The following is a 24,547-nucleotide window of genomic DNA, read 5'->3' as shown; positions in this document are numbered from 1 at the left end:
CTGGCGATACCTCAGAAAATTGGACATAATACTACCTGAAGACCCAGCTATTCCACTTCTGGGCATATACCCCAGAGACACCTTAGTACACAACAAAGATATATGCACCACAATGTTCATAGCAGCTCTATTTATAATAGCCAGAAGCTGGAAAGAACCCAGATGCCCTTCAGAAGATGAATGGATACAAAAATTGTGGTACATTTACACAATGGAATACTACTCAGCCACCAGAAACAATGACTTAACCAAATTCTTAAGAAAATGGCTGCATCTAGAGAATATCATTCTGAGTGAGATAACCCAGTCACAAAAGTACAGACATAATATGCAGTCACTGATAGTGGGATGCTAACCCCCAGAGGCTCGCACTGCCCCAGAAACAACTCACAGACTGTAGGAAGTCCAAGAAATAAAGAAAACAAAACAAAACAAAAAAAATCTTTACACAACAAGAAAACTTTGACTATTTTCATGTTACATTTTGTTTTGCATGTACTTTGTGCTCATTGTAACTATTGGGTTTTCGATGCATATTGTCAAACCTCTAAAAAGATCAAGTACTGACTATTCATATATATTTATATAAAAATTATTTTAAAATCTGAAAAAAAGTCCTGACAAAAATGTATTGTATAATTTTACACAAAAAATGCTTGAAATCTGTACATTTATCTTTGTTTTGTAAAGTAAAGATGTTAAAAAAATTATTTTATTTATTTACATTATAGCCATTGCCGCCCCCCCCCCCCCTTCTTGGTGGTCTTTCCTTACACAGTTCCTTATCCCATTCCTTCTCCATTTTGCTTCCAAGAGAGTGCTCCCCCATCCCCCACCAGACATCCCCTTTCCCTAGGTCTCCAGTGTCTCCAGGATTAGGCACAACTTCTTCCACTAAGTCCAGGCCAGGCAGTCTGCACTATATATGTGCCAGGGGACCTTGGACTAACCTATGTATGCTGACAGGTTGGTGACTCGGTCTTTGGGAACTCACAGGGGTCCAGGCTATTTGAGACTGCTGTTCTTCCTTGAGGTTCCCCTCACCTTGAGCTTTTTCAATATATACCCTAATTCAACCATAGGCGTCTCCAACATCAATTCAGTGGTTGCGTGTATCATCTGTCTTAGTTCTGTAGGGCCTCTCAGAGGATGCCATGCTAGGCTTCTGTCAGTAAGAACATTATAGCAGCAGTAATGATGTCAGGCTTTGGTCCCCCTCCCCACCCACACACTGAGATTGAATACTGGACCATCTTTCCTACAGTCTCTTTTTTATTTTTTTTAGCTCTATTTCTTTTAGACAGGAACAATTCTGGGACAAAAATTTTGACCATGGTTTAGTAACTCAGTTCCTCCGTTTGAGACCCTGGACCCTGTCTATCTACTGGAGGTAGGCAGTAGACTCTCACGATAGAAATACAAATGTGAATATTTGCATTGAAGGAAGAAAACTTAATGGAATCTCACCTCAAGTTGAAAGACACAGGCAAAGAACGACTGAGTCTTGGGAGAGGAAACTGCCTTTTCTGGGGATCAATGTTCTTACTGATTAGCCAATTCTAATTGGTTAGCCTGGAAATCATATATACAGCAACCACAAAACAGAAATAGCAGGAGTTTCGTGTTGTTGTGTATGTGCACACTCACACCTACACAGACATATTTGTGTATTTGTATCTGTGTATATGTAACAATAGGAACTGGGGGAAAAGAGACAGCTGGAAGTTATGTGGGACTCATGGGAGCTGATGGAGGAGGGGTACCTGAGGGAGGCTAGCAGGAGGAAGAAAAGGGAAAGAGAAGGGGATGCAATCCTGTTTCAAGCACAAACATAATTTTACGAAGAAGATAGGACCTGCAAGAACAATGGGAGCAGGGAAATCTCATACAAAGCATTGTTAACTTTCAAGAGGTGTGTTAAGCACATAAAGGGATGAAATTCACTTAAAACAAAGTAATAGAGAATAACAGAACTTAAATGTTGCTGCTACTTGAAGCAGGAGATGGTGGAAGGCAGAGGGATATAATCCTCCAAGACTGAGCTCACAGTTCAGTAAGGGGGTTAGCAGCCAGAAAACCCAAGCTGCCGAGCTGCAGCTGCTGAAGGAACATGTGAATTGATGGATGTTTCTAAGAACTACCTTGCCTGGTGCTGAAAATCCTCAGCATGCCAGTCCTAAGAGCTTTGCCACAGAAAGCACCAGAAAAGAGTCAGGAAGTAAAGCTTCCTTGTCTTGATATTGGAATGTTATTCCAAATACCTGATTTAACTGAACCTGATGCTTCATATCTGAAAATAGAAAAAAAAAATTGACCTAATTCATCTTCCAATCTAAGTCAGGGAAAGGGGGTAGGCTTGGAGGTGAGACAAACTTTTGGGCACTGGGACACCCAGTAGTACAGAATGAAAAGAAAATTTAAAGTGAGGAACAAGTGTTAATATAGTCATTGAGAAGATCTGTTCAGGTCCAGGACAAATGTGAAATTTGTGAAATGTGAAATTAGTAAAAATTTATTTTGAAGGCATTGTATATACATATTTATATGCATACACATACACTTACCTGTTTATCTATAATTCAATATCAAATACTATACATATGTACAAGTTATAGATCACATTAATATACATGCTTACACTCCAAGTCTACTAGAGAAGATTAATGTGATGTAAAAGAAATTGTAAATAATATAAATATAACTCTCACACATGAAATTCCTCTCCAAAAAATAAAAGTAGAAAACTGGAAGCAAGTGAAATATAACAAAGGAAGTTCCTCATCAACTTTGTGATGAGAAATGACTCAGTTTTCATGATGACAAGATAAAATGTGTTATTCTTGATTGATACTCCTTTTGCTGCAAATTAAGAAAAATTATGAGTGCAAGTTTAAATGGGTATTTGCTGAAAACAGAAGTAATCTAAATAGACATGCCACAAATGGGGGGCAAAGCATATACATTTTATAACCCACAAGTAGAAGATATGGAAGCATATGGCTCATGTCTCATAAAAGTATTTAGTAAATAAAACAAATAATTAAGATACTTCACTTGCTTTTTAGTACTGCAAACTGCTGTTCTTTCTATGAAGCACATAATCTCTAGCAAAGCCTTACTAAACTCCCAGGTCTCCTTGATCAGGTCAGTGATGTAGATTTTTTCTGACATTAGCCTAAGAGAAAATAGCAGCATAGCACAAAACATTAAGAACCAAAGAAAAGACACCCAGACACATACATACACACGTGTACATACACACGTGCACATATACATTAAACATGCAGACACATGTGCACTATTGGCTATCAAAAACTCATTAACCAATGCAATTGTCCAAAGTAAATTGTGGATCTGAATGATAATTAATGGTTCTAATTACAGTGTCTTCAGTTAAGTTAAAAATCTTTAATTTCAACATTTAAAAATTAATGAGTAAGAAGGTAATTAAGCATTAGGATGCACTGGTTGCTAACAGTGGAAAATGTTTACAGTAGGCGTGCTCAGTACAGCAAATTCTCCCACATCTGACCTACCTCCATGAATTTCCATGTAAAGATATATGTCCACACCTGACCTACCTTCACAAAACCCTATATAATGAAATACGTCCTTTTCACAAAACATATAAATGTTTTAATTTCTTTTCCTGAATTGGTGGACATTTCACATCATGTGTATATATATTTTATGATGCTAACAGTAAAGCTACAAAGTATAGTACCAAGCCTGCAAAAGGAACCACAGCTTAGGTGTCCATTCCTAGTTCAGTGTTAGTGCTAGAACACTGGAAACTTTGGAGTAGAATTGTGAGTTCTCATCAACTGTGCTATCCTTTCTATTATTAACAATTAAGGCATTCAGCTGAGTGTGATGTATTAATTGCATTGATCTCCTTGGGTCATATTTTCATTCCTCTCTGTAAAAATGTAGAACAAAGTACACACTCCAAGAAGCCAATGCAGTACTGACTGTCGTACAGAAAGCTATAAGATAATAGTGTCTAGTGGAAAACTCATACTGGACTTACTTGTTATCTTTCTTCACATTGTAGTTTGCAGATGTAGTTGGTCTAGGGGACTTGGGATGTAATATGTATCAGAAGCGAAGTTATCATCTTTGCCTTTTTAAAAGTGGCATTTAAAAGTTAGTTTAAAGCTCCTAATGGGAGAGGTCTTCTTAGGAAGACCAACAGAATCAACTAATGTGGACCCTTGGGGGTGCCAGAGACTGAACGACCACCTAAAGAATATACAGGGACTGGACCAAGGCTTCCCCATAAAGATATAGGAGATGTACAGCTTCGTTTGCATGTGAATCACAAACACCTGGAGTGGGGTCTATCCCAAAAACTATTGCTTGTACATACGATATATTCTTCTAGCTGGGCAGCTTTGTCTGTCCTCAGTGGGAAACTTTGCAGAGAACTGAAGTGACCACATGGGGAGATACTTGGAGGTGTGGGGAGCACCCATCAGAGAAGAAGGTGAGGGGAACAGGGGAAGTATTGTGGGAGGGTTTGGCCAGGAGGTTGGCAATGAGTGGGGTGTAAAATGAATAAATAAAAATGCAAGTTTCAAGCTAATTCTTGGTTCTTTGATGTGAAACTTGAAGACCACTTTCACACATCAAATATTTTCCAGCCCCATGAAAGCATATGTAAAAATCCTTCTCAAAATAATATTCATAAATACCTTATTGGTAGACAAGCTGAAGTTTCTAGTAAAATGGTTGTTTCCCAGGTGGTAGACTTGTATCTTATAGTCTGTGTGGTCTTCAGAACCCTGTAATAGTTGTCAGATGGGAGAGGTAAAAATGAGCTAAAAAGAGACTGTCTCAGCCAAGACATGACTGTCAGCTGAGGTGGAACAGGATAAGATTATGGTCGTAGAGGAGAAACATGGTAGTTACTTGAAATTCACTGTGTCTGTAGTTGATGACTGGTTGACCTACTGGACACAGAAGCTGAAGAAACATTACAGGATAAATGCCTGGGAAGTGGTAACATATCCAGAAAAGAGGATATGTGACATTGAGTTAAGAAGGAGTTCACCCATTTAGGGGGCAGTGAGGGTCGTGAAAACTGAGAGCATCCATATTCAATGTCCTGGTTTCCTGTGGTTGAGTAACATTCCCCATTCTTCCCATCCTGATGTGTAAGTTACATCCCGGTCAATTATCATTTCTTGAGTTCGAGCGATTTTTATTTTTACCTAAAACTTGCACGGGTTGGAGAGATAGGTCATCAGTTAAGAATGCTTGTTGTTCTTCCAGGTGACCCAGCACTCCCTTTGAAAGATTCCTAGCTGTCAGAAGCCTCCAGCTCCAGAGGATCTGACACACTTCTCTGGCATCTGCATGAAGTGATATATATGGGTGGCAGGCACTCACACTGAACACAGAGACAAAGACACATATACATAAATTACAAACTGTACACATTTAAGATAAAATTGGAATCTAGAGATGACTGAAAAGGAGTTTCACACTGCTTCCCATCACCCGCTCCCTCCTGACTATGGGTGCAGTACTACCAGTTGCTGACTGCCAGGAGTTTTCCATTTTGCTGGACTCTACCCTGTGACTTTGAATAAAAATACACGTTTTCCTCCTAAACATAAGGAAGCAAAATAAATGCTTTCTTTCTAAACATAAATAAGCACCAGAGATTAAGCGCTTGATTTCTAGATTTCAAACCTGGAGGAACCTTTGTTTTTAGGCAAGCAATCCAGAAATTGCATGTGTAGATTAAGAAGAATGAAATGTATGTATTGCTGTAAGCACCCATACATTTTCTAAGGCATATTCTACTGATAGACTGGTGGGCAATGGATGATCTTAGATCCCACGGTGGGATCTCTATGGTAGTAATGAGAAGAAGAAGAAGATGTATCTCAAAGAGTATGGCTTAAAAGCTGAGATGAAAACTATCTTTTTTTTCCTATGGCAAAGCTGATAAAAAATGCTTAAATATGTCATTAGATTAAGAACAAGAAGGTGTTTGCTGATGGTGGCAAAAGCAACCAGATTGCAGTGGGTGGAGGCATGTGGGAAGTGAGGAAGTGGAGAAAGAGTGGAGGCAACATTTTTAGGCACCATGGCTGAGAAGGCGATGCCACAGAGGGCAGCAGTTAGAAGGCACTGCAACTCTCAGCAAGGCTTTTCTTTTTAAAGATTGCATTGAACTTCTTCCTGTTCTCTGAACATGCCATCATTTCTAGCAGCTCGCTGCCCTTGTATGTAGTTTTCTCAATACTTGTTATACTGATCTACTGTTTCACCAACTGAATTTTTTTAAATGTAGTCAAGGCTTATATCAAACTTAATTTTCTCTAGTACTTTTGGGGGATCTTAAAAATAGTAATTTTTCTTTTACTGGTACTTCATGTTGTAGTTTACTTAAGTGTGTGTATTTGTGTGTGTGTGTGTGTGTGTGTGTGTGTGTGTGTGTGTGTGTGTGTTTGTGTTGTAAAGATTATTGTCATGTTTACTGAACTCTGGGCTGTGTGTAAAGCATAGTTGTGTCTCTATATTTAAACAGATTTCAACGTAGGTGCTGTGCTCATGACAAGATTGAGACCAGGGATATCTACATATAACTAGTGTGTGCCTTTACATTATTCAATGCATGATGGGAGGGTACTAAAACTCACCTTAAAATAGTATGATAATGGCTTTAACAAAGTATTTATAGGCAGACATATTAGCAGAAGGAATATGGTCAGAGAATCTAGAATTCTTCCTTTTTCTAGGGAAGGACTTTTATCAGAAGACTGTCTAGCTGAAGAATGGATTAGATCTCTTTATCACATTGTAGAAGCACCCTACATTTAGTGAAATGAAAAGTTAACTACTAGTAGAGACATGCACAGGGAAGATGGTCTGGAACAGTCATTAATGTCAGCCCAGAAGGGCTGCTGTAGTAAAATAAGGTCCAGAAGATACATAAATATTCTAAATAGAACTTTATAACAATAGATTCCAGACTTCAGAGAACAGGCTTCTCCATGGTGTACTTGTCTTGCGTTCATATTCATATGTGTAATATGGCTTATTTAAAGAAGACACATAAAAACAAAATGAAAATACACATGTGCGTACCATGGACTTCTCAAGGGATCAAGAATTAGCACTTCTGTACATAGGAGAAACATCTGTATTAACATCTGCATCATCTTTTCACATCTGCTTCTATTGATGCCATTGTCATCTGCTCAGAACCTTACTACTCAGCATGCTTATAGTATGTTTTACTTCCTATGACTTTCCTCATTCATTCATTCATTCAACATTCATCCAGGGAGTAATTATTGTTTGCATTAAGTTATACAGGCACTTTGAAAGACATTGTTAAACTAGGCATGAAAAGAAAATTGTTAACTGTGCTTTCAGTATGGCATAGGAGACAATCAATTGCAGGGAATGGATAAAGTCTAAAGGTGACATTTACCAATGACCAAGCATAGGGAGCCATGACGACACACCCAAAAGCTTGCATGTATGTCAATTCCGCTGAAGTACAATGAGGGCACATGCATGTGTGTGATGAGGGAATTGGTTGAGCAAGATTGAAGAATGTTTGCATTGATACATTGTGTGCACTGTCTAACTCCTCTCCTTCCCACATGTGGGGGATGTACTATGAGGAATAGCTTGCCACCTACATTTCTTCTCCTCTTAAGGGATATTACAGAATGGAGGCAAAGAAAAGGAAGCTTAGAAAAAGGGGAGAATATATACCTATTTGTCTAATTCTACCAGGGATTAATCAAAACTGTTTGTAGTACATCTTTTATACAAATGTTGGACATAGATAGGACTTCTTCTCTGATTGTGTTAAGTAAAATTAATGTCAACCACACATTGTGGTTCTCTGGTAGGATTCTGTTGAGGTGTTTTACCCAGCCTCTACCTTGGCCCTTTGTGCTCTCTACATTCGCTGTAGCATTGGCTTTTTAGGCTTCTATTTTAAAAATTATCTGTGCCAGTTGATGTTCCTATGTTAAACTTTTCCCCTGAATTCATATATATTACACCTTATTCTTTTTAAGCGGTTTGGGAGGTCAGTTCTGTTATTATCTTCAGCCGAAATAAAGACAGATTAAATAATCTGTTCTCCACTCATTTCTCTAGCCTACCTAATTTAAGAGCTTGTTCTTAACATACATTTCATATTACATACCACTATTAAAACTTTTCATTTAGTAATTGATTTTCTTTTGGGTGTGTGAAGAAGATAGCTTTTCATGATGTGTTAAGATGATACTTATGATAAAGTGGCAAGCTCTATTTGATTTACCATAATGGCCATTCTAATTTTAACCCTCACACATACTGTGCTAGACAGGGCTCTTTTTCTTTATATCTAAGCCAACACTGACCTACTATATTTTCTATAACCGCTCTTATTCATGTTTCATTGTGATTTTCATTTTCTTAGTGATTTATGAAATTGAATGACTTTTATTACACATGTAAGCTATTTTTTGATGTTTAATTTAAAATAATCAAATTTAGGACTGTTAGACATTTATTTAAATTGTGATGTTGGTATGTTACTGGGTTAATGGTTTTTCCAAACTGTACATTATATAGATACTAAATCATATATATTAAATATACTAAACCATATTTAAATACGGGATTTTACTTAGACATTTGGTGAATTGTTTAAGTATTGGGTAGCAAGTTATTTGATAGAGAACACTCTCACATAGTGGCTTTCTTGTGTTTTTCCCTAGAAATTTTATACTTTCATATGTTTTATTATTCATATCACTTATCTCTTTTGAGTTTGCATTTTTGTGCTTCACTTTTTTCTTTACAACTTTATTTTTTAAAAAACAGAGATACATGTACAGATTGTTAAAAGCATTTTGGCATAAAACTATATGAATATATTTTTGTCAGTACTTGATTTTTTAAAGGTTCTTCATATGGTAGAAGAGAAGGACCCTTTTCATTCTTGTGAATCCGTGTTTCCAGTTTCCATAACACTGGAAAGAAAAAATAATGTTAAAGAGTTTTTTTTTATATTCAGAGATTATAAAATTCAAGTCCCAGTAATTATTTCTGTAACTTCCAATAATCTATAAATTTTCTATAGTCAGTGACCACTGGCCCTTTATTGGTTCAGGATGTGAGAGTTGTGGATTCCTGCCTCAAAGGGTTGTCAGTATGTATGGTGTAATGTCAAGTGTATAAAATTTGGAAGCATTGGGTGTGAATTGAAATTTAGAATTCTGAAAATTAGAATATTGCTGCTGAAACATGTTTCATTAAGTGGTAGGGATACCTTGAGTATTTAATGCAGTGATTACAAATTTTAGATGTCATATAATATTTTTGTGATTTGGATCTCTGCAACTGATTAGTGATTTTGAATATTTTCATTAGGTATGCTTTAATAATAAAGTGTAAGGATCTATAGCTACTGAGTCTCTACCTCTTAATAATTTAAACTTCCTACCATTAATTGCAAAGGAAAAGCACAAACATTTCACCTCCATTGTTGCTGGACCAGCTGTGCTGTTCTGGATCTCGTATTTAATTGAGCGTGTTTGTATACAGAGTTTTATACTCTGTAAACTGGTTTTATTGGCATTCTGGTGCTCTTAACTGCCCTACCTTTTGAAATGTTTGTAATGTTAATACATTGTAAATTCTATTGATTAAGTCTTTTTAAATATAAACTCTGAGCTTAAATATTCTTGTATATTTAAAGGATTGTGTTTTAGTTATTATATACCTTCTTCATAAGGAACATTTTTCTTCATTATGGGGAAAACAATACTGATTGGGATTTACTCAGTAGGACCTAGCTATTAACAGCAAAAGAAGGGGATAATGAAGTAAATCTAGTACTGTTAAATACACTTTGTAATTCCAAGTAAATGAGAAGTCATTCTGCAATTAGTCATGAAATTTGCTTGTTTTAGTGACTACATATAGTTTTCAAAAATTGGCTATGCGTATTGACTTATAATTAGAGAAGTAGTTATGTACTAAAGAAAATGCTGTCTTCTCTAAGTTTTATGTGTCCTTGAAATTATGATTATATAACAGGTTGTGCTGAAGAAATGATTTACTTGTCTGGTGGGCCAATTATGGAAACAACACTAAAGAAGTTTGTTGAGTAAATGGAGAATTTTAGTGTTTGTAAAATTATTGTGGGTATACTACATATTATTTTTATTTTGATTTCTACCAATACAAAGCTTAAAAATAATATATTGACTTTCTGTTTGTATTGTCCCATCTATAAAATTATTAAGGTTTCTCACCTGAGGATCCATTCCATATTCAGCCACCAAACCCAAGCACTATTGCTGATGCCAAGAAGCCTGATATGGATGTCTTCTGATAGGCTTTGCCAGACTCATACTGATACAGATGAGCAAGCTTGGCCTAACTACTAGACTGATAACAGGGTCCCAAGTGGAGGAGTTAGAGAGGGTTTTCAACCTCATAAAAAGAACAACAATATCAACCAGTCACACACTCCCCTCCAGAGCTCCCAGGGACTAAAACATCAATCAGTGAGTACACATCAGGGACCAATGGCTCGAGATGCATATGTAGCAGAGGATGGCATTTTCTGGCAACAGTAAGAGGAGAAGATTTGGTCCTGTGAAAGATCCTTTCCCCAGTGTAGGGGAATGCCAGGGCAATGAGCAGGAAGTAAGTGGGTAGGAGAGGGAGCATCTTCCTGGAAGCAAGGGTTGGGGTTAGGGGTTATAGGGGAGGGAAAGGGAATAACATTTAAAATGTTAATATACAAAATATCCAATAAAAATAGATTAAGTTTCTGATGAGTTTCCCCCCCTTATACCATGGCTGTGTGGACCTTCAGCTCTGTGTTGTTACTCAACCTTCAACTATATTTCTCCCCTATTTCAGTTTGTGGGAGCACTAAGCATGTGTATGCCTTTTTCTTTCTTCTGAAAGGTGTTTCTGTTGAATGCATTCAGCAGTGGCTGCTGGCTCCTGAGCTGTGATGCTCATTTGTAACACCTATCCCACAATGTTAGGTGTTTGTCTTCACATTCCAGATGCTTAGATCTTAAAATGACTCACTATTTGCATTGGCTTTGTTTTGTCATTAGCCAATGTTTAAAACCAAACTTAGCTCTAAACCCAGTGTATGGAGACCTATATTTTGAATAGTATCACTAATAATTATTAATAATGTAACTTATAAATTTTAGGAATGAATTATCATTTTAAAGGTCTTAGGAAGATACAAATCTGCCATATCTTTGCATTTAAAATTTTTAAATGTAATTAATTATTTATGTGATGTTTTAATTTTAGTTTGTAAAGAACATTTTTACTTTAACTGAATTACCTTAATCAAAATTATGTAGTGTATATTCAATTAATTAGGCTCCTTTACGGTCCGCTGAAGGAATGACATCGCCCAACCATTCCTGGTTATTGCTCTATTTCAGCTATGGGTAAGATTATAATCACAATTAAAATATGATAATAGATGCAGTAAAACTGTTGGTCTTATCTTAAAGAATATAAAGCATGGTCTTTTTGCAAATACTTTATATATAACTTTACAAACATTCATATAAATATACATATATATGTACATATACTTTAATGTTATAGAAGAATTAAAATTCTGATATTTTCATATAATATATAAATGAATATACCTATTCTAATTCATATAGCACTATTATAAATGTGCTTCTGCTTATAGGCTTGCTTTTTATTTAGATACAGTGAGTGCATTTGCTTAAAGTTACATGTACCCACTTGTAATTTATGTATCCATAGTGTTAGAGCATTTGGATTACATTAGGATTTTAGATGTCCTTGAAATATTCCTTCCGATGTCCTTGAGTCCTTGAACTGTTTGTTCACCAGCATCATTTTAGTATTTTTTACACAAAGGACTATTATTCTAGGTTTTGAGGATTATACATTGGCCCTAGTTTTTCACATGATTATGTCATTCATACTCAACTGTATTCATCCCAATGGGGAGAAGTCATATCTCCTCTGCTTGTCAGTCAACTCAAGTGTGGGACTTACATCTGCCAGGAATCCTTTCATGACTGATAGATTGGTGTTTTATGTTTTGTTTTGTTTTCTATTCTTGCTGTTGTTCTGAAAAAAAAAAAAAAAAAAAAAAAAAAAAAAAAAAAAAAAACAGGTAATCTTTTCTGACACATGCTTCCTGGAAGAGTATTAGAAATGTTGAAATACTTGAGGGCAAGCTGTGCTGCCCACAAGATCCTATTGGATGGAAGTGTTGATAGCCAGGGATTTTCTACTTCACAAAGGGAATCTCAGTTAACATCAGTTTGAGGCTAGATTAAAGAGATGCCCCCACACTGCTGTATTGATCGAAGAACAATGCCTAGTTTCTTAAGATCCAGAATTTTCTTCATTCTTTAATCCTAAGGTTTACATTATCTCTTAAAACTTTTTGACATAGATGGAAGTTTGGGATTACAGACTCTTTTGGTAGTCTAATGCTCTACCTATGCTTTGAATGCACACACACTCACACACACACACACACACACACACACACACATACACACACACACACACACACACACACACACACTCACGCACGCAGGCACACAGGCATTCATGCATGCACACGAATGTATTGTCTATTTCCTTTTATGATTCTTTTACTATAACATTCTTTTACTATAATAATAATCTTTTATTGATATCTCTCTTATTTGTTTTTACTACTCAGTGGAAAAGACTCTGTTTCTCTTTAGTCTCATCCTTTCAATTGTGTCCATTAAAATCAATATTACATGAGATTAAACCAAGCATTAATATAACAATAAATGTAAATGAATATAATCATAATAAAATATAGAGGTGATTATATTTAGCAAAAATACTCTATTCTAAAATCTTTAGTACATTCTAAATTTTTGTTAGTTTCATATGTAGATTTTATTAGTATTAAAATAAATTGTAAAACATCAATATGGAAACCAATATGTTCGTAAGTAAAGTATACAGTCATTATATTTCCAATATAAAATTGTGAAAAGCCAAATGGAAACTTTCAAGTATCTTCTATCAGAACGTAAAAAAACGCTCTTTACCTCACAGACACACTAATGTGGTGAATGAAAGCTGAAAGGTGAGAGACACTGGTAGTTTATTTTTAGGAAAATATCATCAATATATCTATGATAGTTTGTGTACCTTTTGCTTTTTATTTTTGAATTATATATTCTCTCATATGCTGTATCTTAGCATATATAAACTGGTTTTTGACCATTATAAAAAGATGTCTACATGCAATAGAAACAAGTAAAAAAATGCAAAACTAATGAAATATCAAAGTATTTTAAGAGACAAGTGATCTGTATAAATTTAAAAGTGTATCTGCCAGTGATGCTCTGAGTCATTTCCATTAGACATGTAACCAGCCCTCATAATTTTGTATGGCAGGATTTAACAGGAGTTTGATAGCACAAATGAAGAAAATATTTAAGGACCTGGAAAAATGTCTAGATTATGATATAATATTCCAATATAGTCCTTTATCAGAGTAAAAATGAGTCTAAGTGTTATGAACTGTAACCCTTGTAAGTCAATACTGCCAATGGTAAGAGCTAAGAATGCAATTTATAGAAATATTTAAATTTTGATACATCTGTTTTACATTTGTAAGCTCATGCATAGGATTGACAAGTGCAAAATTCAGGATAAATTGTTCTTCCTAGGACCAGAGGACCATAACTGAGAATAAGTAAATCAAAGGACAGAGTCTTAATAATCTATCTAATAAGAGTAGCAAGGTGATCATAATGTTGCTAATTAATTAACTAATTTGCATTTGGGAGAGAGATGATAGAGAAAGGGTAGAGGGCCATGGAAAAAAACTCAAGTATAGATCAGAACAAAACTTGCAGGCATTATCTTTTTTACTTTTACCACATGGATTATAAAAATTTAAGTGGTTATCATCAGAAAGTATCTTCACACATCTTAATACTTTTAAGACCTTTTCATATTTCTCGAGTAATGATGATGTACAAACAAATATATTCTTATCTGATCTAGAACACTAGTAAGATACTTGGAAGCTGAAGTAGCCTGCATATTGTTGTGGACATTGTCTTTCAAGACTGAAAAGCTTTCAGAAAGAGTGCTGATGATAGAAAAAAAATATTATCTGGCATTTCTTTCAGGCATTAATTTCCTCTTTAAAGGCCCCTACCATCCTCATCAGATTTAACATCAGTGGTGTGCGTGTGTGTGTGTTTTGTGTGTGTGTGTGTGTGTGTGTGTGTGTGTGTGTGTGTGTGTGTGTGCTTCAGGAGGGTTACCATACCCAAGGCTTAATATAGCAGGATAGGTGTACTCTGGTGGTACCATATTGACCTGACTCTTGTAGATCGTGTCCTTATATTGACCATTAGCCATCTGGTTATCCCTAGAGCAGGAAAGCCTCCAGAAATGCAATTACCGTTGTGGGTCAAAAAATGGCTCAGGGAACTGGATGGTGTGTACAGCTGTTGTGTGTACTTTAGGGGAGCTTGGGTAGCTTGAGATTGGGTGAGGAGACTTACCTGGGTGTTTATGGTGATGGCTGGTGAGAATGCAGATACTCATGGGCTGGAAAATAATGTGCAGTGGACAGGATGCTTCTTTTCTATAAAAATTTTATTGGATATTTCTCTGTATTTACATTTCAAAAGTAATACCATTCCCCCTCTCTACTCCCCTTCTTCCTCCACCTCAAGTTGCTTCCATGAAGGTGCTCCCTTTCCTAATCATCCTCTCTACCTCAGTGTCTTGGCTAGTTGATGATGTTGTCTTTCGCATGAGGTTGCCAACCTTTCAGTTCCTTCAGTTCTTTCTCTAGCTCTTTCATTGGGGCCCCTGTGTTCAGTCCAATGTTTCCTGTCAGGCATCCTCATCTGTATCTGTATGACTCTGGTAGAGTCCCTGAGGTGACATCCATATCTGATTCCTGCCAGTAAACATTTCTTGGAATCCACAATAGTGCTTAGGTTTGATGGCTGTATATAGCTCTTACCAAAGAGTGGCGAGCCGCAGAGGGGGATGCAGTTAGGGCATTGGGAAGGGTTCTCAGGAAACGCAGTCAGGGTTGTCAAGATAATCTACTGACTAGATAGATTTTATGGGAACACTTAGTATTCTATGCAGTCTTGTTTTTAAGCCTTCATTTATCCCCTTGCCAGGTTTCCCCTTCAGAATCCCCATAACTTATTCCCCCCTCACCCATCTCTATGAGGGTACTCTTCCACCCCCCCACCCTGGCATTTCCCTACACTGGGACATCTAGCCTTCATAGGACCAAAGGCCTCACCTCTCAGTGATGCCTGTTAAGACCATCCTCTTCTACATATGCATCTGGAGCCATGTGTAGTCTTTTATGGGTAGTTTCAGCCAAAGGAGATCTGAATGATTGATTTTGTTGTGCTTGCTATGGAGTTGCAACCCCCTCAGCTCCTTCAGTCCTTTTTCTAACTCCTCCATTCAGAACCCTGTTCTTAGTTCAATGGTTGGCTGTGTATTTGTCATGCTCTGGTAGAGCTTCTTAGAAGATAGCTATATTAGGATTCTATCAGCATGCAATTCTTGGCATTTGAAATATTGTCTCGGTTTTGTAACTGGATCCCCAGGTGGGGCAGTTTTTCATAACCTTTCTTTCAGTCTCTGCTACACACTTTGTTTCTATATTTTCTCCTGTGTGTATTTTGTTCTCCCTTCTAAGAAGGACTGAAGCATCTACACTTTAGCCTTCCTTCTTCTTGAGCTTCATGTGCTCTGTGAATTATATCTTGGGTAAACTGAGGTTTTGTGCTAATATCCTCTTATTAGTGAGTGCAAACCATGTGTGTTCTTTTGTAAAAATAAAAATATTTTCTATTTTCATCCATTTTCTTAAGAATTTCATGAAGTCATTGTTTTAATAGTTGCGTAGTAATTCACTGTGTAAATTTACCACATTTTCTGTATAGATTCCTCTATTGAAGCACATTTGGGTTTTTTTTCCAGATTCTGACTCTTACAAATAAGGGTGCTATGAACATATTGCAGCATGTGTCCTTGATTTATGTTGGAGCTTCTTTTGAATATATGCCCAGGAGTGGTATAGCTGGGTCCTCAGGTAGCACTATGTCCTACTTTCTGAGGAACCACCAGACTGATTTCCAGAGTATTTGTAGCAGCTTACAATCCCACCAACAGTGGAGGAGTGTTCCTCTTTCTCCACATCCTTGCCAGCATCTGCTGTCACCTGAGTTTTTGATATTAGCCATTCTGACAAGTGTGAGGTCTCACAATCTCAGGGTTTTTTTTTTTTTTTTTTTTTTTTTTTTTTTTTTTTTTTTTTGAATTCCATTTCCTTGATGACTAGGGATGTTAAACATTTCTTTAGGTGCTCTGTGCAATGGGATATTTCTCAGTTGAACATTTTTCGTTTAGGTCTGTCCCTCATTTTTGATAGGGTTATTTGATTTTCTGGAGTCTAAATTCTTAAGTTCTTTGTATATATTGGATATTAGCCCTCTGTTGGGTAAAGGATTGGTAAAGATCTTTTCCCCATCTTTTGGTTGGCAAGCCATTACTTCTTAGTGCTATTTTTAAAGCATGTGATTATTTTATTTTATATGCAATTGATTGATTCTGGGTTTACAATTTGAAGAGTATAATGGAACATTTCTATCATTTATGCGTGTACATGAAAACATAGAAAGTGACAAAAACTGGAATCCACCAATTTATCATTAATAATAATCACCATTGTGTGCATTTCATATAAACAGCATGTGTGTAAAAGACAAAGAGAGAGAGAGTGATAGAGAAAGAGACAGAAAGACAGACAGAAAGAGAGAAGAGGATAGAGACAGACAGGCAGAGAGAGAGAGAGAGAGAGAGAGAGAGAGAGAGAGAGAGAGAGAGAGAGAGAGAGAGAGTGATAGAGAGAGAGAGACGAGAGAGAATATGAGAAAGAGAGAATATGAGAAAGAGAGAATATGAGTGTATACAATCAGAATATTAGAATAGAGGCATGTGGAATGTGAGAGGTACACAGTTCAGCTAAACTAAAATGTTGAAATCTAGTAACAGAGTAATTATGCCTTCATGTATGTGAGTGTGTTAAAGAATGCTCCAGAGACATATTATTTGAAATTTTCAGACTCTCGGTGGTCTAATGTTAAAATTCTTGTATTGCAACACATTTAATAATTATTTACTGTTTAGCATTCATCACTTTCTATCACATACATGGCTAGTACTATGATTCATTACCACTGGTTAAGAACTTAAAAAAAATGATAATGAACATATTCCCTCTCAACAGAAAATGTTGGCTCCTGAGTATCTAACAAAATATTTAAAATCAGTTTCTTTTTCTTGTGTGTGTTTGTGTGTTGCTTCTTATGTGTACTACTGAAAAATCAACCTTATCAATTACTCTTGGAATAATATAACACAACCCATGTATATCTGCTCATGCATGCACCCCCAGGAAACACTTTTAAATTTCCACTTTGTAATGCAGTCACTTAATGTATTCAACTGAGAGAAGAAAGATAAAATAAATTTGTTCCCTTGTAGGTAATTATGGAAGTAGACGTATTTTACATCATTGCAAGAGGCTGACGTTTTTGATAATGTAAAGGGCTGATCGTTAAGATATGTGGATATCTCTCAATGCAATTTTCTTGTAAACTATTTAGAATATATTGTCTCTTAAATTTTATAGACTTTTTATTTCTAAAACATTTGCTGTTTTCAAAGAGATTGTAAATTTGTATTTTAGGAATATACAATAGATGTTTTCTTTCGACAAAAATGGAAAGATGAGCGCTTAAAATTTAAAGGTCCTATGAATATCCTCCGACTTAACAACTTAATGGCTAGCAAAATCTGGACTCCTGATACATTCTTTCACAATGGGAAAAAGTCAGTGGCTCATAATATGACAATGCCGAACAAGCTGCTTCGCATTCAGGATGATGGAACATTACTGTACACTATGAGGTATGTTGGTGTGTACGACTAGAAATGCCTTTATGAAATCATGCATTGAAAAGCTAGGGAAAGTATGGATAAATATTTGCTCAACTGAAAATTTTTCCTAAAATTACTAAATATTTTATGTTTTGTTTCATAAAAGATTGGACATATGAGTAAAAAGTAAATTTTAATTAATTTAGATTTTTAAAATTAAAGATTCTCTTGATTGTTAAAATTTTTTGGTATTCTTTAAATTAAATTTTAGTTTATGATTATAAATTTGTTTGCAGAAATATGTAATTTGCGTTTCTGTATTTCATCCTGTAACTTGTCCAATTTTAAGTGATTTTAAGTACATATTTTAAAGTTGTGTTAGCCTACGCTTGTGTATTTAGTAAATTGGTCAGCTTGAATTATGTATTATTAGGCTTAACCATATAAAATACCTATTTCATGATTAAAAATAATCACCTAATATCAATTTCATGAAGTTCATTCTTTTGTGTCAATACAGAAATGCATGTAGTTGGTAACACTTACAATTACATTTCAAGTAATCTCATGAAAGTTTTAAAACAAATTAATGTACTACATAAGAACTAAAATTTTCATAGTTAATAAGATGATATAGATTCAAAAGTTATTGTTTAATGGTGGATTTAAAAGCAAAATGCTGCCATTAACTCTGTGCATGTAGAGATACCGTGTCCCTTGCCTCTGATGCCTTTATAACATCACATGGAAAGTGAAGAACTAGATTTCATTAATTAACATTGTTTTCTCATGTGGCTGGTGGAGCCGGAGATGCAAGATTTGAGGATTTAATTCTAGAGAATCATTGGCTACAATCCAATGAGATCTCTGGGTTATTCTTTTTTTCCTCTTTTTTGAAATAGTGCCAAACTTCAGCAAGTATAGACTAAATGTCTCATGTTTAAACCATTTATTCCTGTACCTTAAGGTATTAGATAATGTTAGGGACAATTTCGGAGGGTTCTATTTAAATGGTGTTTGAAGTTAATGAAAGAGTTGGCTGATGACCACGGTTTTCTCAGCTCAATTAGTAAAGATTGTTTTTGAGTTCAATTTACTTCCTGTTTATCTACTCTGTTTTTATGTATAATGGAAGTTATTAGAAGTGTTTTTTATAATAGATTTTCAATGGTTACAATTTATCATATTCAAGTAATAATGTATTTTTGATATTCATGGGTTTGTATCTGTAATTTAGCAAGAAATTTGTGTGGGCAACGTATTTTAGGTGATACATCTAAACATCTATTTCTAAACACATATCTACATATAAAAATATGAGATTTTAAAGTTGGCATATCTATAATGAAGCAGATACTAAAGTGTTACATCAACTTCTCTCTATAGTTGATGAGATGAAAATAAAACAGATGCCCCTTCCATAAAAGCCTTTAAGTATCATCAGATATTAAATATTTACATTGATGTTAATGGCAAACATTTTTCAAATACATAATTTATTTTTATTGTGTTTAAACATTTTCAAGACTAATGTAAATCTTTAATTCTGTTAAAAACTGTATCAAGTGATGTATTGTGACTAGCAAATCCACTTAAACCAAGAGTGGAATTTTGGCTTCTAGGCTTACAGTTCAAGCCGAATGTCCAATGCACTTGGAGGATTTTCCGATGGATGCTCACTCATGCCCACTGAAATTTGGAAGCTGTAAGTATAACAGTAAACACACATGTTACCAATCAATAGCCTCACCAGTAGAGAGCATCTTTGTTGGATCATGCAGTTTTTTCCTCATATTATGCAAGGCTTCATAACTGACTAATAGAATGAAGAAGCGAAAGGTGGTTGTCATATAAGAACTATTTTTATGATGATTGTTCTATAGGAGCTAATTGGAATCTCCTATGGCTCACTCAAATACTTTAATTATTTTTAATTTTTTTCAGAGTTCAAATCAAAATTTTGTTTTATTACTAATAAAGAATTCTATGTTCTAGTTTGTTCATAAAACTAAATCAGGGACTGCTTTAGAGTCACTACTATAATTTATTCATATTTCCCCACATTCTAGCATGTTAAAAATGTAAAATAAGTTATTATTCAGCTTAGAGTGAATTACGTATGAAAAATTCATATTTATCAGTTCCAAAGGTTGGAAAAGGTCATGAATAAAATAATGCTGTCTGTCTACCCCTGGCCTGATGGAAGAAGTACTTTTTTTCTCCTTGGAATACATTTAATGAAGATAACAACATTGGATGCTTATACGCCAGTGTCTTCAGTTCACCTAGAACATTTCTAAAAGTTTCTGTGCCTCTGGCCAGTCTCTAGGTCACCGGATTGTATCCGATATGTTAAGCAGAAGCGTTCACACCATGGAGTAACAGAAAGGGCAAAGCCAGACCATCCTCTCAGGCCCACAGGACAATCCAGGCAGGTTCAGGATTAATTCTTCATTTCAGCTAGGCAGCCTCCTTCTGTCTGAATGCGAATTTGCCCCTGACCTTTTTAGAAACTGGGCTCTTTCTGACACACTATTTTTGTGCATTCTGAGCAGCTTTAGGTTCTTCTTTTTTTTGTTAGATAGACGTGACCACTTCTAACCTAATTAAATGTAAGGCTGACCGAAGAACAGGGCATCTTCTCACAAATTACAAATGAAAAGAGAATGGTCACTGTGAGAATGCAGATTCCTTTGATGTTTAAAGGATGACAGTTATGCTGAGAAGTTCTGGCTTGCTTGCTTTGTGTATCCTCGTAGCAGGTATCACTTTTCAATTTTCTTTGAGAGCCTCCTCTGGGCTTAAGTGCAGGCCTTTCTTTATTGTCATGGGAACCATCCCTTTAGAAACTGGCATTTCTTCCAATATTATTTAAGATAGTCAATCATGTTATACAATGTAAACACACAGTGTTGAGAAAACCAGAACAGATGCAACAGAGAACCTCATTTGCATTGCATAAGTGACATTAAAGGGAAACTTGAAAAGCTTTGGCACTAAAAAGAATTTATGCAAGATGGAGTAATGATATGAGAAGGGCAAGTGTGTTCAGTAGATGAGGTATTGTCACAATGACATCAGATGTCAATGGCAAGATGCCTCAACACTGAAAATGAAATGCATTTGTTGGGTAGTGTTTGATCTCAAATGAAAAGCTTTACAGAGTGCAGCTACAAAGTGATGGGATTTCGGGAGCCCGGGATTATTACAGTTCCCTCAGTGAAGAGATGTATGGCTAATACACAAAATCTCTGTCCCGTATTCTCTCTCTGTATAATTATTACTTCTCTTATTTCCCTTCCTTCACATTCATATTCTGACACATGGCATGGGCACTTTACTCACTGTCATTTGTCTTTGTGTATAGCAAGGATGGAAGCATCTGTGTTAACAGTGTGGACAGAACTGGGAAGTGAGAGAACAACCTTAATGTGCTGGTACAGGACATTTTTGGCAGAAGCAACCATGACATTATCTTTCAATTATTTCTCCCTCTCTTTTACAAGGACCATCACCCTAGAAAGAACGGAGTAGCTGGAATGTTTTCCTTCTCCTCAAATACAGTGATCCTCTTCCCTACATTTGCACAATTGAACATCCACCCTTGATTTGCTCCCATTGCCTTATATCTTTATATGTTTAATGTTTCAAATTGACCTGAAAGTCTCTGCATGAAAGCACAGTGGAATTCTGTGCATTAGCCCCAAAGAAATGGAAAACTCACAAGTTTTGGATAGAAGTTCATTGTCGGAAGTGAATTAGGAATCTATTTATTGATAACTGAGTATTAAGTCTGAATAGACACGTATGTAATACAGACTAGCATTCAAACATAAATCATGTGGCCAAATTAAATACAAACAGTCTAGGAAGTGCCGCTTTGTGCAGGGGTTCACAAAGCAGTTTGGAAAACAGACCTTTGACTGTTTTGAAAAAATTAATTTATTATTTCTGTGGGCTGGGGCAGGGCATTGGGTAAATGCACATGAGTACAGATGCTTCCAGATGCCAAGAGTGTCATAACACCTGAAGGTGGAGTGTCAGAAGTCTATGAGCCCACGCAGTGTGGGTGCTGGGAACTAAACATTGGTACTTTTCAAGGGTCCTGTCTGCTCTTAAGTGCTGAGCTGTGTGTCTCACGTCTTTCCTTCCTCTAGACTTCATTGATAAACATAGTTATCACTCCAGGTTCACTGTTGGATCTGAGCACAAAGAAATGCTTCTGAGCTACTCTGCATTACATTCTATTTCCTGTCCACTCACGACACTAAATGACATATAAACCAGATCATACAGGTTTTTAATTAATAAAATGAAATAAATGCTTTTTCAAATAGACAAATAAAGGACCAGTCACTTTCTTTATATTTGTAATGTATCATTTGACTTTATTTTTCTATAATGTATTCAGGAGGAACTCTTGTCAGATATGAAGATTTCCTGTAATATACATAGCTTAGTTACTAATTTAAAATGAAAAATTTTGAATAGTTACAAAAATGAACCAATGTTCTTTCCCAATCTCCATCAGATAAATTTTTGTAAGAATATCATCACGTTAATAAATTTTCATTTCTGTTAGTTTTGTGTGGATAGTAATAAGATTCAGACAATTGCTGTTTGTTATTTTAAATCACACAGCATTGAGAATGCTGTTGTAAAGAAGACCATGATGTTTAATCATAAGAGAAACAAGAAGATTCAAACAATGGTTGTTTGGTCTTTAGAACTGTGCATCATTGGAAATGCTGTTTTGAAAAAGGCTATGATGTTTACTCTTGAGAGAAACAAAACAAACCACTTGATGATCTACAAATGAGTGCTTTGTTAACTACATCACTAACTTCTTATTTATTGTTTTCAGTGACAGCATGAGCAATTATTGAATTGAAATTAGGTAATTGGCAATTTACACTCCAGAAAATTAGAATTTACGTGTGGGAATAAAATATTTCTCTAAGATAGCATTACAACCCTGTTTATAAATCTATATTGATATCTATACCTATATTTATAAACCCAATTTAAAAATTCTTTTACATAACATAATTTATCTGTGGATGAATAAACCCATATATAAGGAACATTTAACTGATAATAATATTAGTAGCAACGTTCAGAAAGAAATAAAACATTGAATGTCATTGAAAGGTCATACACACAAAGGTGAACATACAAAACATCATTTAATGTGTTGATCCTGATACTCTAAAATAAATCAGTTTGGTCATAGACCTTAGCTTAATTTCCAGGTTAGTACCTTGGTGTTTTGTGCAAAAATGTATACAGAACGAAAAATCTACTTTCAGGTGTCGTGAGAAACAGGAGGCAGTGAAGTGGTCAAGATTTTGTCCCTGGTTAAGCTGTCACCCCACTGTCATGCTATGTTTTGTTTTCTAAGCACCTGTATAAACAAAAGTACAAACAAGTTCTTCAAAGGCTCGCAGCAGAGCAGCAAATATCCACATCTTTATGTTGAATTGTGAAGAGACTTCCTGCATAGGGACAGGAAGCCTTAGATGGTCCAAAACAGGACCCAGAAGGGCAAAGGAAATATCAGCATAGAGAATTGCTAATGCTAGATGTATCACCACAGATCTACTCCAGAGGAGGTTCACTTCTTAAAAGTCTTCCATCTCTGGTTCAATGCAGTGATGTTACTTTTCTTCATTTTGTTACTACTCATCTTAACTGGGATGCTATATAAGTACCTTGGTGTTCATTAGATAGTTTATAAATAAATGTGTTTGAAAACACATTTATAATATGATGGTACTGTATCATCTTCTGATTTATTTTTAATGTCGATAATTAGTTCTCATTGTCCTAACTACATGTTTTTGTTCATGATTACTAAAGTCATTATCTCATAAATAAGTTCAAAAAGTCATATATTCGGATCATAATTTTTACTTCATGGGTGGTCAGTATTTCAAAATAAACTGCATAGCTAACTTCATTGCTTGTTCACAAAATGTCTTTGTCTACTACTTTTGTACCTAGGAAGTGTTTTAATCATCTTGGGAAATAGTGTCTTTTGCCATCTAAATAAATTTACTCATCAACTATCAAAGTGGTATCAATGAAAGTATTTTCATGCTCATGAATGGTTCTCCTGGTGCTCCTCATCAATATACTTGTAAAGCTATAGATTGACTCAAAGGACATTTTTTTTTCTCTAAATCTGTGATCACTAAAAGTTAACTTGTGAGGGAACAATGTTTTATGGAATCTACAACTGTAGATGAACTGTTCCCCTAATTCTTCCCATTCAAGTGTTTCTAACATGTGTCCTTTGTTCCTGACAGATGCTTACACAACCTCTGAAGTCACTTATATTTGGACTTACAATGCTTCTGACTCCGTTCAGGTTGCCCCTGATGGCTCTAGGTTAAATCAGTATGACTTGCTGGGCCAGTCCGTTGGGAAGGAGACAATTAAGTCCAGCACAGGTTAGTAACATTTTAAAAATAAGTTAAATGCCCCCCTCCAGAATTAGTAGGATAAAATCATTAAAAATGTGTATGATAATTAAAAACATTTTACCCTTAGGATCTAG

At 35.6% G+C, this 24,547-nt stretch overlaps 1 protein-coding gene across 1 annotated transcript in view; it reads left to right on the top strand.

Moving 5' to 3' along the window:
* Positions 1-24,547, top strand: part of GABRA2 (gamma-aminobutyric acid type A receptor subunit alpha2) — a gene marked incomplete at both ends in the record, with an annotated part of 135,697 nt that overhangs the window by 72,659 nt on the left and 38,491 nt on the right. The window contains 3 exons of the mRNA XM_080908282.1: positions 17,798-18,018; positions 19,611-19,693; positions 24,297-24,440. Of these exons, the coding sequence (XP_080764408.1) occupies positions 17,798-18,018; positions 19,611-19,693; positions 24,297-24,440 (448 nt within the window). The remainder of the gene's footprint in view (positions 1-17,797; positions 18,019-19,610; positions 19,694-24,296; positions 24,441-24,547) is intronic.

This window comes from Micromys minutus, assembly GCF_963924665.1.
Source record: "Micromys minutus genome assembly, chromosome: 1".
Lineage (NCBI taxonomy): Eukaryota > Metazoa > Chordata > Mammalia > Rodentia > Muridae > Micromys > Micromys minutus.
The sequence above is the reverse complement of the archived record's forward strand: the minus strand, read 5'-3'. Positions and strand labels throughout refer to the sequence as shown.